General features: G+C 35.9%; 1 protein-coding gene across 3 annotated transcripts in view; it reads left to right on the top strand.

Annotated features, from left to right (window-relative positions):
- SLC25A12 (solute carrier family 25 member 12) overlaps nt 1–15,437 on the top strand; it is an 86,534-nt gene that overhangs the window by 37,957 nt on the left and 33,140 nt on the right. For all 3 annotated transcript variants that reach the window (XM_058549245.1, XM_058549247.1, XM_058549246.1), the window contains 4 exons: nt 9,312–9,458; nt 11,644–11,782; nt 12,461–12,554; nt 14,153–14,237. In XM_058549245.1, coding sequence (XP_058405228.1) covers nt 9,312–9,458; nt 11,644–11,782; nt 12,461–12,554; nt 14,153–14,237 — 465 coding nt within the window. The remainder of the gene's footprint in view (nt 1–9,311; nt 9,459–11,643; nt 11,783–12,460; nt 12,555–14,152; nt 14,238–15,437) is intronic.

Below are 15,437 nucleotides of genomic sequence, written 5' to 3'. Positions count from 1 at the left end.
TATAATTTTTTAAACACTATGCATGACTAAAATGATTACTTAGAGTTTCTAGTTTTTCTTATTTGTTTAGTTTTCTATGTATTAATGCTAATTCATTCTCAAACTTTGCCTCAGTTATTAAAATCTCATTTTAATATATTTAAAACACATTAGGTATTCTATCAATTTCATCTTCTTGGAGCTCTCCAGGAGCTTTCTTTTTTGTAAAAATTGAGGTAAAATGCACTTAACATAAAATCAACCATGTAAAAGTGCACAATTTAGTGGCATTTACTATTCACAGTGTTGTGTAACCACCACCTCTATCTAATTCCAAAACTTTTTCATCTCTCTCAAAGATAACCCTGTACCCATCAAGCAGTCACTCCTCATGTCTGCCTTTCCCCAGCCCCTGGCAACCACCAATCTACTTTCTATCTTTATAGATTTACCTATTCTGGATATTTCATATAAATGGAATTATACAATATGACTTTTTTGTCTGGCTTTTTTGCATTTAGCATAATGTTTTCAAGGATTATCCGTGTTGTAGCGTGTATTAGTACTTCATTCCTTTTGATGGCTGAATAATATTCCATTGTATGGATATACCATATTTTGTCTATGCATTTGTTAGTTGATGGACACTTGAGTTGTTCTCATCTTTTGGCTACTGTAAATAGTGCTGCTATGAACATTGGTGTACAAGTATTTGTTTGAATACCTGTTTTCAGATCTTTTGAGTATATCCCTAGGAGTGGAATTGCTAGGTCATATGGTAATTTTATGTTTAACTTTTTGAGGGACTACCAGACTGTTTTCCATATCCCCTGCACCATTTTCCTGAAACTTTCTGACCTGCTTCATGGTTGGAGGCTGGATTTCATACTGGTTGCATGGCTGTCAGTCTGATCTCCCTTCACGTTCATCCTGGGGAATCCATTTGCCTTTCTGTTATGTTGAATCTCCTTTATTATGGTTTACTTTCTGTTTTTGGTGGAATACTTCCTACAGGGGCTTCCTGAGGAAAGTAAGATAATTTTTTGTGAGACTTTTCATATCTGAAAACCTCTATCATTACACTTAGTTTGGCTGGGTATAGAATTCTAGTAGGAATTTATTTTCCTCCTAATTTTGAAAACATTTCTCTTTTGTTTTCTAGCTTCCAGTATTGCCCCTGAGAAGTCCAGTGCCATTCTCATTCTTGATTTTGTTTTGAAACTTTTTTTTCCACTCTGGAGGGTTTTAAGACTTTTTTCTTTTCTTTAATGTTTTGAAATTTCACAATGTTATTCCTTGATATATGTTTATTTTTATTCATTATGCTGGACAGTCAGTGGACTCTTCTAATTTGAAAACTTATGTGCCCTAATTCTTGAAAATATTCTTATTACTTTTCTTATTTACTTCTATTTTCTTCCTTCCTAGAACTAGTAAGTATATTAAATATATGATCCTTTAGTTTTCTTTTCTCTCCTGTTTCCCTTCTGAACCTTCTATTAAGTTTTTAATTTTTGTTGTAGTTCTAATTTTCAGGAGCTCTTTTTGGTTTCTTTTTTTTTTTTTTTTTTTAAATTTTATTTATTTATTTATTTCCCCCAAAGCCCCAGTAGATAGTTGTATGTCATAGTTGCACATCCTTCTAGTTGCTGTATGTGGGACATGGCCTCAGCATGGCCGGAGAAGCGGTGCGTCGGTGCGCGCCCGGGATCTGAACCCAGGCCGCCAGCAGCAGAGCGCACGCACTTAACCACTAAGCCACAGGGCCGGCCCTCTTTTTGGTTTCTGAATATTTCTTTTTTAAAAATAGCATACTGTTCTTCTTTCTTGGATGTACTATATTCTCTTACTTCTCCAAAGATGTTCAAGACAGAGTTTTGTGTTTGTTTGTTTTTGTTAATTTTCTTCTCCCTGAAAAGTGCCTATTTCTTCCAAGTTTCTCTTTCTTTGGATCTCTGTTTTCATGCTTTTCTGGTATGTCTGATGGTCCTTGGTCCTCTGTTCATATTTAAGATTGAGGCTTATTGGGAGCTTTGGGATCATGGTAGGACTTATTAACTCTGGACCTTACTGTAAAGTTCTCTGGCTGGGCTGTTTTATTGGGGACCCTCTAATGTCTGTATGGTCAGGTCTTTTCTTTTGGATTGGAGAATCAGAGAATAATTATCTGGCCTCCCACTGGAGTATTAGATCTGTCTTTTGACATTCTGGTTGCTGAGTAAGACAGGAAGGTTGGAGGTCTCAACGTTCAGTATGGAGATGGACTTTCATTTAATTACCTCTTTTCAACTGTGCCTGGTCTCCCCTAGTCCAGAGATCCTCTGTTAGACTCTCCAGACAGTGAACCTCTAGTCTTCTGCCAGGGTTGGGAAAGGGCAGAGGCCTGGTTATGGTGGAGTAGGACAGGTAACTACCTGCTTTTTAAAAACAGATTTCTATCTAAGCCTCCTGTTTTCATTTCCACCTCTACTGTCACTTCCAGGGGTACTAGTGTAGCCAATTCCTGAGTCTTTGAGGGGTTCTGTCATGTACATTGGATTGCTTTTAGGCTTTCTCCACTTCTAGTTTTCTTGGGTCTGCTAAGTCAGTTGTCACTTGCCCTCCTGCTCTCTAACCTTAAAAATGTAGTTGCTCTCTTCTCCTTTTCTGTTCTCTTTGTCCTTGAGTTTACTGTGATTTTAATAAAGAATGGGGTTTTGGAAGACAGAGTTAAATGTACTAGTTCAGTCTCATCCAAAGCCATGCTATTTCTGAAGCTCTGCTGTTTTCATCTCATATTTAGGTGAAATGTATTTCCAAGTACATAAGATCTTTCACTTCAGCATAACTTCCTTTCTTTGCCCTTTCCCTCAGTTCCCCTACCCACCCTTTCAATCCAGAAGCAGATTTATTTTATCTTTTATTTATTAGAGTATCTTTATCGACAAAGTCTTTCTTTAGAGTATCTTTATTTATTTTATCTTTTATAAGCCCAGAATATTGTTTTTCTTCATTAGTGTGATCACAGTTTGAAAACTATATCCTTTAGATGTGTGTATTTGTAGAACCCAGTGCTTGTTCTAACACTCTCACTGTTAGTGCTACCTGACTGACCTTGTAAAATGCTCAAACTTAAAAAGTTGAAAATATTATACATTTGAGAGATGATTTTTTAAAAAAGGAAATGTCCTTCCCATTAGTGTTTTTTTAAGATTTCTTTAAAGATGGCTCACTCTCATTGTTGCTTCCCTTGCATTATTGAAGATATTTTATAATATCTATTCTATTCTGATGTTTTAATTATACTATGTGAATTGAGAGCTTTAAATATGGAGCTTCTTTTTTTCTTTGTTTTGCTTCTCATTTTGAAGTCCTTAATTTTAATTTTTCAAGCTTTTTATCTTGAAAGACTTCAAATATATTTGAAAATAGAATAGTATAATGAACCTCCATGTGCCCATTAACCAGCTTTGACAATTATTAACTGTTGGCCAATCTTGTTTTATCTGTATATTCCACTCCGTTCCTTACTGGATCATTTGGAAGCCAATCTCTTATACCCTATAGTTTCATCTGTGATAATTCAAATATATATCTTTAAAAGGTACGTAAGAGTCTTTTGACTCTTGACCTAATAGAAAATATATTCTTCTAACATTACTCTTGCATTGAGGATTCTGCTTTGTCTTTAAGATAAAGGTTCACATTTTTTTTCATACTGAATGTCATTAATAAGGCTTAATCATGCCCATGGTTGCCACTGGATATTTCTGAGAGGCTAAAACATATGCATGGAGAAAACAAAGACATAAGAAAGATATAAAGAAGGAGAAAAAAAGGAGGAATGAGGAAGGGAAAACATATATAAGAGAGGGAGTGGACCTGTGTCTGCTTCTGATGCTGCTCAGGAATATCCTTTCCATAGAGAACACTTTCAACCATATTTTAAGGCTGAAATAAAGGCCAAAAATTCCTGCTTTATTTGAAGGATGATAGGGTTAGAGCTGAGGTGATAGGAGGATGGAGTGAGTTAGGGAGAATGACTGCAGTAGAAGAGGAGAAAATTCACAAATATGTGGAGATTAAGCAACATGCTCCTGAACAATCAATGGGTCATAGAAGAAATCTAAAAGGAAAACCAAAAAATATCACGAGACAAATGAAAATGGAAACACAACATACTAAAACTTATGAGATGCAGCAAATTACCAATCCTTTTCTTTTTTTGCTGAGGAAGATTGGCCCTGAGCTAACATCTGTGCCCATCTTCCTCTATTTTACATGTGGGATGCTGCCACAGCATGGCTTGATAAGTGGTGCATATGTCCGCACACAGGATCCAAACCTGCGAACCCTGGGCTGCTGAAGCAGAGTGTGTGAGCTTAACGACTATGCCACAGGGCCAGCCCCCTCCAAAAGAGGGAAGTTTATAGTGATAAACACCTACATTAACAACAACAACAAGATCTCAAATAAACAACCTATCTTTACACCTCATGGTCCTAGAAAAAGAAGAATAAACGAAGCCCAAAGTCAGTGGAAAGAAGGAAATAACAAACACCAAAGCAGAAATAAATGAAATGGAAACTAGAAAGACAATAGAAAAGATCAATGAAACTAAGAGCTGTTTTTTTGAAATGACAAAATTGACAAACCTTTAGCTAGACCAACTAAGAAAAAAAGAAGACTCAAATCGAAATGAAAGAGACATTACAACTGATAACATAGAAATACTAAGGATCATAAGAAGCTACTATGAACAGTTATACACCAACAAATGAGATAACCAGAAGAAATGGATAAATTCCTGGAAACATACAGCTTACCAAGACTGAATCATGAAGAAATAGAAAATCTGAACAGACCAATTACTAGATTGAATCAGTAATCGAAAACCTACCAACAAACAAAAGTCTAGGACCAGATGGCTTCACTGGTGAATACTACCAAACATTTAAAGAAGAATTAATACTAATTGTTCTCAAACTCTTCCAAAAAACAGAAAAGGAGGGTATACTTCTTCAAAATTCATTTTACAAGACCAGTATTACCCTGAGACCAAAGCCAGACAGGGACACTACAAGAAAAGAAAATTACAAGCCAGTATCCCTGATGAAGGTAGATGCAAGTATCATCAACAAAAAACTGAATTTAGTAGTACATTAAGAGGATCATACACCATGATCAAGTGGGATTTATTGTTGGGATGCAAGGATGGTTCAACATATGCAAATCATTAAATGTGATAAGCCACATTAACAAAATGAAGGATAAAAATCATATGATCTTCTCAATAGATGGAGGTGCAGAAAAAGCATTTGACAAAATTCAACATCCTTTCATGATAAAACCTCTTAACAAACTAGGTATAGATGGACTGTACCGCAACATAATAAAGGCCATATATGACAAGCCCATGGCTAACATCATACTTGATAGTGAAAAACTGAAAGCTTTTCCTGTAAGATCCAGAACAAAACAAGGATGCCCACTCTCACCACTTTTATTCAACACAACATTGGAAGCTCTAGCCAGAGCAATTAGGCGAGAAAAAGAAATAAAAGGTATCCAAATGGGAAATGAACATGTAAAATTGTCCCTGTTTGCAGATGGCATAATATTATATATAGAAAACCCTAAAGACTCCACAACAACAACAACAACAAAAACTGTTAGAACTAATAAACAACTTCAGGAAAGTTGCAGGGTACAAAATCGATATACAAAAATCAGTTGCAGTTCTATACACTAACAGTGACCTATTGGAAAGATAAATTAAAACAATCCCATTTACAATAATATCAAAAAGAATAAAATATTTAGGAATAAATTTAACCAAGGAAGTAAAGATTGGTACATTGTAAACTATAAGACATTGATTAAAGAAATTGAGAAGAAACAAATAAATGGAAAGATACTCTGTGTTCATGGGTTGAAAGAATATTGTTAAAATGTTCATACTACCCAAAGCAATCTATAGATTGAATGCAATCCCCATCAAAATTCCAATGACATTTTTCACAGAAGTAGAAAAAACAATCCTAAAATTTGTATAGAATCACAAAAGACCTCAAATAGCCAAAGCATCTTGAGAAAGAACAGGCATCACAGTTCCTGAACTCAAACTATATTACAAAGCTATAGTATTCAAAACACTATGATATTGTCATAAAAACAGACGTATAGATCAATGGAACAGAATAGACAGCCCAGAAATAAACCCATGCATATATGCTCAATTAATTTTCGGTGAAAGAGCCAAGAATGTACAGTGGAGAAAAGGTAGTCTCCTCAATAAATGGTGTTGGGAAAACTGGACAGCCATGTGCAAAAGAATGAAACTGGACTCATATCTTATACCATAGACAAAAATTAACTCAGAATAGATTAAAAATTTGGATGTAAGACCTGAAACTTTAAACTCCTAGAAGAAAACGTAGTGGGGGTAAGCTCCTTGTCATCAGTCTTGTCAATGATTTTTTAAATTTGACAGCCAAAGCAAAGACAACGAAAGCAAAAATAAACAAGTGGGACTACATCAAACTGAAAAACTGCACAGCAAAAGAAACCATCAGCAAAGTGAAGAGGCAGTCTATGGAGTGGGAGAAAATATTTGCAAACCTTGTATCTGATAAGGGGTTAATATCCAAAAAATACAAGGAGCTCACGCAACTCAGTAGCAAGAAACCCCAAATAACCCAATTAAAAAATGGGCAAGAGACCGCCTGGTGGCATAGTGGTTGGGTTTGCGTACTGTGCTTTGGTGGCCCGAGGTTCGCGGGTTTGGATCCCAGGCGCAGACCTACACTCTGCTCGTCAAGCCATGCTGTGGCGGCATCCCACATAGAAAGAATAGAGGAAGATTGGCACAGATGTTAGCTCAGGGTCAATCTTCCTCACCAAAAAAAAAAAAAAAAAAAGAAAGAGCAAGAGACCTGAATAGACGTTTTTTCAAAGAAGACATACACATGGCCATCAGGTACATGAAAAGTTGTTCAACATCACTAATCATCAGGGAAATGCAAGTCAAAACCATGATATCACCTCATACTTCTTAGGATGTCTATTATCAAAAAGGGCAGAGACAACAAATGCTGGCAAGGATATGGAGAACAGGGAACCCTTGTACACTGCTGGTGGGAATGTAAACTGGTACAGCCACTATGAAAAACAGTTTAGAGGTTCCTCAAGAAATTAAAAATAGAACCACCATATGATCTAGCAATCCCACTTCTGGGTATATATCCAAAGGAAATGAAATCAGTATTTCAAAGAGATAGCTGTATTTCCATGTTTATTGCAGCATTATCACAATAGTCAAAGTATAGAAACAACCTAAGTGTCCATCAGCAGATGAGTGGATAAAGACAATGTGGTGTATATATACACAATGGAATATTATTCACCTTAAAAAAAAAGAAGGAAATCCTGCCATTTGCGATAACATGGATGAAGTGAAATAAGACAGACGGAAAAAGACAAATACTGCATGGCATCACTTATGTGTAGAATCTAAAAAAAAAAAAAAAAGTTGAACACATAGAAACGGTAGAATAGTGGCTGCCACGGCCTGGGAGGTGGAAGAAATAGAAAGAGGCTGGAAAAAGGGTACAAACTTTCAGTTATAAGATGAATGAGGTCTGAGGGTCTAACGTATACCATGGTGACTGTGGTTGATAATACTGTATTGTATAATTGAAATTTGCTAAGAGAATAGAACTTAAGTGGCCTCATCAAAAAAAAAGATAAATATGTGAGATGATGGATGTCTTAACTCGATGGTAGGAATCCTTTCATAATGTATACATATATCGAATCATCACGTTGTACACTACAATTTTACTTGTCAATTATACCTCAATAAAATTGAAATTTAAAAAAGTAGAAGGGGAGGGAAGTGAGAAAACTTTGTCAAATCATACTGGTTGTTTGTTTTGTACTCTTTATCTTTCATACATATTTACCAGCTAAAACCAGGGTTTTAGTTTCTCCACTTCTATTGCTCTTTTCAAGAAAATCCAAATATTTAGATGTTTGATGATATATGTTAAAATGTTTAGATGTTTTCCTCAATGTTATCATTTAATTTTTTTAAGTTAAGACTGTTGAAAGATTTAGTAGGTTTGATATACTTGTCTCTAGCCTATCAACCTGCTAAGAAAAAATATTTTAAAAACTTGTTTTATTGTTAAATATCATACAAATACAGAAAGCCATGTAAAACAAATGTATAGCTTAATGAATTATTATAAGACGAACTCCTGCTGAGGTAATTTGAATGTCTTTGAATTACCATTGAGATATATCACAAGTCCATAGGAAAATATAATTAAATAAATTAGTAAAATGGTAAGACTTCCACCAAAAACTATTTTAAATGTCAGACAAAGGTAAAGCAACATTGATTTGTAGCTTTCATAAATAGTACTGAAAATTGCAATATTTAATTTTATCTGTGAATAATATTTATATATTTAGATATGAATATTATTTCCAGAGTTGCAAATAGTGTGAAAATGGCATCCAATAGCACTATTATTTTGTTGTGATAACTGATTTATTTGGATTATGTGGTGGGTCCTCAGGGCAGAAATACTCTGATTTTGTCTTTCGTATAGTACTTAGGGTATTATTGGCATATTTTGTTGTTTTTATTGATATCACTTATTACAAAGTTTGGCTGACAAAAGTTCAGAGATCTGGATTGTTTCACAGTTTATGAGTGACTGTGCCCAAAGCTGGACGGAGTGCTAGCTGAACACTAGTTGTGCAGTTTGTTGTTCATAACATTCATGTTATGATTACTAAGTATTGCACTTGCTAGTCAGTAGAGTTTCTCACTAAGTTCATTTTTAAAAATTGCTTGAAAAATGATGTCTAATTCATTGAGAGAAAGAGAGTGTGAGAGCGAGAAACACTTTGACTGCAACATTTAAAAATTGAAAACTGAAAATGAATCTAAACTTATAATTCAGAAAGTACTTTTAGATGACAAGAATGCCTCCAAACAGGAGAGAATAAATTACTACTTATTCTAAAGGTTGAAATAAAGCACTGAAAACATACTCTTCAGTGATGAAAACTTTTCAAGTAAGTGGTGTTTTTCTCCTCCCTTTTCTTTGTTGCCATGCTGTGATTCATTCTTCTTCGTGAGGAGTAGTATGTAATGCATTTTCTCAGAAAACGTGCTTTTTAAAAGAAATTAAAAGTTTTGTTGTAAAGTCAGAGCCGTACATTGTTCATTTCTGTAGTAAGTGCATGTAGGGGAAGGAGGTCTGTCCCTCCTTTCTAAAACTTACACTTGGGATGTGCTTTAACCAATCTAATGCCCTATTTCTAACTTTTCCCTCCAGGAGCTACAGTTGGAACATGCAAGACAAGCCTTTGCACTGAAAGACAAAAACAAAAGTGGCCTGATTTCTGGTCTGGATTTCAGTGACATCATGGTTACCATTAGGTCTCACATGCTTACTCCCTTTGTGGAGGAGAACTTAGTTTCAGTAAGTAAAAAGCAAGTACTTCAACTTTTTATTTCCTTAAACGTTTTGAACCATTGGGTCCTGGATTGCCTCCCTGGACCCATCTGACTCTCAACTATTCTAACTTTATGCTTGGTTGGTAGAAGGTAAATAGGTGTGTGTATAAGGGAGGTGGGAGTGATGGTGAATAGTCTTTCCCCACATCATAGCTTTTTTCAGAGCCGCCGTCTTGCTCTCATGTATTTTTCCAAATTGTTTATTTCCATTTACAGAGTCCAGCTAAAGAAAACAAGGGAGTTTGTAGACAAGGGTGTGCAGTTACTTTTTCCAGTGGGCAGTACCTCTCCCAGACACAACTGCCTTCACCTTGGCCTCTTTCCATCCCACCAGGCTCCCAAAGCCTTGCTATAAGGATGGCTCTTTCCCTTTGTTGCCTGCAGGGTGCTGTTTGCTAGAGGAATCATCACTGACCTCTACACTCTTTTAATAACCAAGGCAGTGGCAGAAGGTATGGAGGAAATATGAGGGCATCAGCCTCTGTGGCTCACTTCTCTCTCTGCCCCTTCACCTGTGCATTCAGTCTGCATGGACCAGAGAGTTTTTTGTTCTGTCAAACTGCAAATCTCTGTAAAGTAATCATCTGGACCAATAGCAAACTGATGTCATCCACTTCCTCACAAAGAGTGGTGAAACTTTCCTCACCAGTTTTCTTGTTCATGTGTTGTACTTATGTGTAAGTTTTTGATTGCTGCTTGTTTTAAATGGAGGGAAGCCAATGAGTGCTTTTGTTGTTTCAGCTGAAGATCATTATCCCTGATTTAGACTGGGGTAGAAAGATCAACTTCTGTTCTTTTTCTTCAGTGAATTTGAACATGGAGCATGTCACTTTCTCCTACACATTTCACCTCCTTGACACACATCTCCCACTCCCCTACCCTCACCTCATACCCCAGCCAGAAAATGAAAGGAAGGAAAGAAAGAAAGGGAGAGAGGGAGGGAAGGAAGGAAGAAGGAAAGAAAATCCTAGAGAGAAGGTCTCACTCAGTGCCTTGGGTGATTAAAAGACCCATTTAATCTTTCCAATTGGGTTAGATAGACCTATTATAGCCTCAATTTACCAAATGCCATTTCAATCCCTGGAGGAATATATTAAATAATTTGAGTCCTGCTTTTGGAACACTGGTATCCAAATTCAGGCTAATACAAATATCATGTGTATTTGGGCCTAAGGCATGTGTGTGAGAGGTGGTGGGGGTGGGTACATTTGCCCATCATTACCTACACTATTCCTAATAGACCTTTATGATTAAGGTTGTCACACTGGTATTTCCATAAATATTTCTCTGCTTTTTTAATAGAGAATGCTTTTAATCATATGGGTTCCTCTGACTCCTGGCTTAGAAATTAGGCTTTTGCAAACTATGAAAAATATTCTTTTTTGAGTTTATGTCCAAGTGGTGGGCAGAGGGAGAAATTACCTCTTCACCCTGTGGAGGTCATGAAGGCCACATTGCCTGCCATCCCTCTCCAGGCATGAGATAGCCTCTTTTGCACTGTTCCTCTAAAGACATAATTTATAGCAAATAAATCCTCCCTAGATTTTCTCTACCTTTTTGGAGTTTTGGTAGTTGTATCTTTCATGATACAGATTTAGAGCCTAGCACAGGCTGTTAAATATCTTAATTATAACAATGGCCTTAAAAAAAAAGATTAGGAAAGTTGATATAGTAAAATGGTCTTAAAATTCAAAGTTACCACTGGTTTTTGTGTGTGTGGGGGGGGAAAAAAGCAACTTTAAAAAAATGCTCCTTATATTGTACATCCTTTATATTGTACATTGATGTTTGGGTTATCCAGAACTATCAGGAGTTCCATAGTTGAGGGTCTTGAAAATCCTGTTTAAATAACCATTGTTTTTGATCTGTGATAATTATATTCGTTGTTTCTGACCTTATAGGTAGATGAACCATGAAGTCCAACTTCCAGATGTTGCTTTCTTCCTTAAAACCTAAATTACATAGACCTCCCTGAGGGCATGAAATGCACTGAGTGTTTCATACGATTCTTTCCTTCTATTTATTGACTGGTTGTTAATCATTTTAATAATGAAGACTCCTTTGGATCTTCTTTGAGAAAAGTGCAGTGTCCGTAAACGTGTTTTTTGTTTTTGTTTGATTTTTTAACTTTTTGTGTTGTCATTTCTTAGGCAGCTGGAGGAAGCATCTCACACCAGGTTAGCTTCTCCTACTTCAATGCATTTAACTCCTTACTGAATAACATGGAGCTTGTTCGTAAGATATATAGCACTCTAGCTGGCACGAGGAAAGATGTTGAAGTCACAAAGGGTAAGATTTAAAAAATATATATTGATTTGAATCTAAGCATTTTCACTTTTCTTTATCTAGGGCATGAGGTTGATCTAAGTTTACTACTCTGACGCCAGATTTAAAAAGCATGTTACCATGTGTATATGCTTCACTTTGGCCATAATGGTCTCCAAAATCCAGGTGGATTTAATGGGATGCTGAGGTCAGGAATGAAAAAATGGCTTTGACAGTTTTGAAAAGAACCTTGGCCCAGTCTGTCAAACAGGTCAGTGGCACTGTGGCAGCAGCTTGTTTGTACTAGGAAGGAGTTGCCACAGAAGGATGGGCAAGCCCACTCCTTTCGTTGAATTGTAGTAGGAGGTTTTAGGTGACTGGAGAATAGCCAGTTCTTTTATCTTGTGACTCTGGAGACCAAAGCGAATAAATAAGATAAGCGAGAGGATTCTAAAGAGATTGTTTCATCTTTAAAGTTAATTTATCTTTATCTGTTTTATCATCTTAACATTTTATCTTTTGCCAGCCCTCAGAATTTGGTAGTTATTCTTATATAGTTGAACTTAGGTATTTAAATTCAGTTTTAGATTTCTAAAATAGTATTAAAATGCCTTTAGCTTTCAGATTATAATTGATTAAGGTAGAAGTTTGTTGTATATTTAGAATCTTTTAAGGTTTTGAAATATTTTCTTTTTCTTTCAGAGGAATTTGCCCAGAGTGCCATACGCTATGGACAAGTCACCCCACTAGAAATTGATATCCTATACCAGCTTTCAGACTTATATAATGCTACAGGGTAACTATTCCAATAATTCTTCATGATATTTATTATAAGACAGTTCTTTTAACATGTGAATCAGTGGTGTGCTTTCAGTTCATTTTAACAATCATTTATTCAGTATATAAATTCCAAGAGAGACAGGCAGATAGGAGAAACAGGGGAGGAGGGAGAGACAGAGGAAGACAGATGGGAGATGGAGGGAGGGAAATGGAGAAAGAACAAGATGGGGGAAAAAGAGAGAGAAGAGAGGAAGAAAAAGGAAGGGAAGAGATGGAGAGAGAGGTAAAAGAAGGGATTAAGGGGTTGGGGGGCATGAGAGAGGGAAATGGGGGAAGGAAGAAAAATGAGAGAGAAGGGGAGGGAAGTGAGAAGTAAGAGAGGGTTGGAAAAAATCAATTTAATCTGGACTGTGTGGAGGTGTTAGGAATTTTAGAGATTTGTGGAAATTTGCCTAAATTTATAAAATAAACTGAGGACATGTTCAGGAATCTTGTAATCTTTTTGGTTCATTGTGAATGGTCATTTTACTAAACAGTATATACCATTTTGTGTTGGAGAGTATCATTTTCTTGAAATATGCCTGTGACATTATCATCATAGTTACTGTCACAGACAAGCTCAGATGTTTTATGCCTCTGTTTTATAAACTAAAATAACCAAAGCACGTAGAGGGTAGTTAATTTGCAAAATCTTATGCAAATACAAAAGAAAAACCCTTATCTATGGGCACCCAGCAGGACCTGTGGGATAGGGAACTTATGATCTATTAAGTGATCATATTTTTTCCAGTCGTCTCTAGTAGTTATTTAAGTGTAGGAATATCAGAAAAATGGTTTTTAACCCTAGAACTGAGGGCCAATAGAAGTTGAGTGTACATGGATAATATATTGCTTTTGTTTTACATAATTGAGCTGGAGATGATACTAAATATACCAGCCCATCTTTGGTGATTGATATGAAATATCAGGCCGTGCCTCATCCATGTAGAATTCACATTTTTAGCAAAAGGTTTGAGTCTCCTTCATAATATTAAATGCTTTCAAAAAATGATTCTCAGAACTGGATCTGATGTGACCTTCTAGCTGGTTCATGGAATGTACTTATTTTTAAGTAAATTTTTTTGAAACATTTGTGTGTTCATGTGGTTCAAAATTTAAAGAGTTTAATGGAGCATACTGCAAAAAAGTCTCCCGTCTACCCTTGTGCCTTTTCTAAAGATAACCAGTATTTATCAGTTTTGTGTTTATCCTTTTCAAGATACTTTGCACCTATGCATTAAATATGTGTGCTGAGGGAATACATTTAGTATGTATGAACTGTCAACATCTATACTTTGCTTATGGCAAAAATTAGTTTTTTACTTTTAATATCTATCATTGGAGTCTTATTAAATTTGTGTACTCCACATTATTTCTCTGGAATCTTTTGCTTTTTGTTGTGGCAAGCAGAGTCTAATGATTTTTTTTCTTACTAAAATGATTTGTGTGAATAGGGAAATACTGCTTTTAAATCATAGTTCTTTTTTTCCCCCTTTTTTGTAAAGAAAGATAATCTTGGTATGAGGAATTTGTTGGTGTCTGACAGTTCTTTCTTTCCCATATTTTTGCCTGAAGACGCTTGACTTTGGCAGATATTGAGAGAATAGCCCCGTTGGCTGAGGGGGCCTTACCTTACAACCTGGCAGAACTTCAGAGACAGGTAGGAGGAGTCTCATAAATAGAATCACCTTCAAAAATGCTGAAATAGTATGTACATGACAGCCTAGAGCTTCCAAATGCTATGAAAATTAAAACAACTTTCCAGAAAAAGACTTTACTTAGCTCAAAAATTACCTTTATAGAATCATTACCCCTGTCCTCATAGAATATTTTTATGGGGTAACTAGATTCATGTTTGTGTTTTTTTTCTTTTAGCTTATTAAGATAAGGAAAATAAGAGGGCAGACATATATGGGCTTGGCTTCCTTCCCCCTGGAATTAGCAGTCTTTTCCTTTCATTTGTCTAGTCACATTTAAAGATTAGTATTAAGTTCACTTTGTGTCATTAAACTGATATTTATAGGGTTTTTTAAGATACAAAACGTTCCTCTAATGAAATAAATCTTTCACTGAGATTGTTCCTCATAGAATACAACAATAACACAGGAAAACTAATTAATGAACCAGAAAGAAAATCTTAACTATTATTACCTTTTTGATAAAATATTAGTTTGTTTTTTTTAATGTTAAGGATGACTAAACGATAGCTTCTGAGTCCTATAAAGTTAATGCAGTCCTATTTCTGATTTCAAAAATACCATTTTGGTAGGAAAATAAACCTCATGATGTTACTTTGAAGAGTGGAATGGAACGGTTTTTTAAAAATCTTGTTTTAAACTGAAACCCCTATTTCTGTAGCATTTGGAGGAAGCCTCAGTTGTAGTGATGGTCACATAGCTTTGTGTGGGTGGGTGAGGGTTAAGAGGACTAGTCCTCGTCCTCCTGGTATTTCCCGAGACCTCTCATATTCAATAGACATGAGACCTGTGTCTCTTATGATTCTTTAGGAGACTGATGCTCTATGAGTTTAGGAGACATGGGGAGGTCATGGGGAGAGGAGGGAAGAAGACAGGAGACAAGGAGAGAGGGAAAAAAGCTAAATGAGTGTGCCATGGAAAGAGCCCAAGTCTACTTTTTCTTCATTGCTGCCACATTGGTGAATACCCAAATGTGCTAGTGAAAAATCAAGTTGCATAGTGTGGTTCACTTTGGGAAATTTCGGTAGGAAATCTTTCTTCTACTTGGGCTCCATGGAATGATGATTCTGCCTCTGAAACTAATTAGAATTTCCAGTTTTATTTTACATAATAAACGAGAACTTTTGTAGTCAGGTGTGTAAATTGAAAATGGAAAATACTGC

The sequence above is a fragment of the Diceros bicornis genome, chromosome 10, assembly GCF_020826845.1.
Source record: "Diceros bicornis minor isolate mBicDic1 chromosome 10, mDicBic1.mat.cur, whole genome shotgun sequence".
Classification (NCBI taxonomy): domain Eukaryota; kingdom Metazoa; phylum Chordata; class Mammalia; order Perissodactyla; family Rhinocerotidae; genus Diceros; species Diceros bicornis.
Note: the sequence above shows the minus strand (reverse complement) of the source record. Positions and strands in the feature narration are given on the sequence as shown.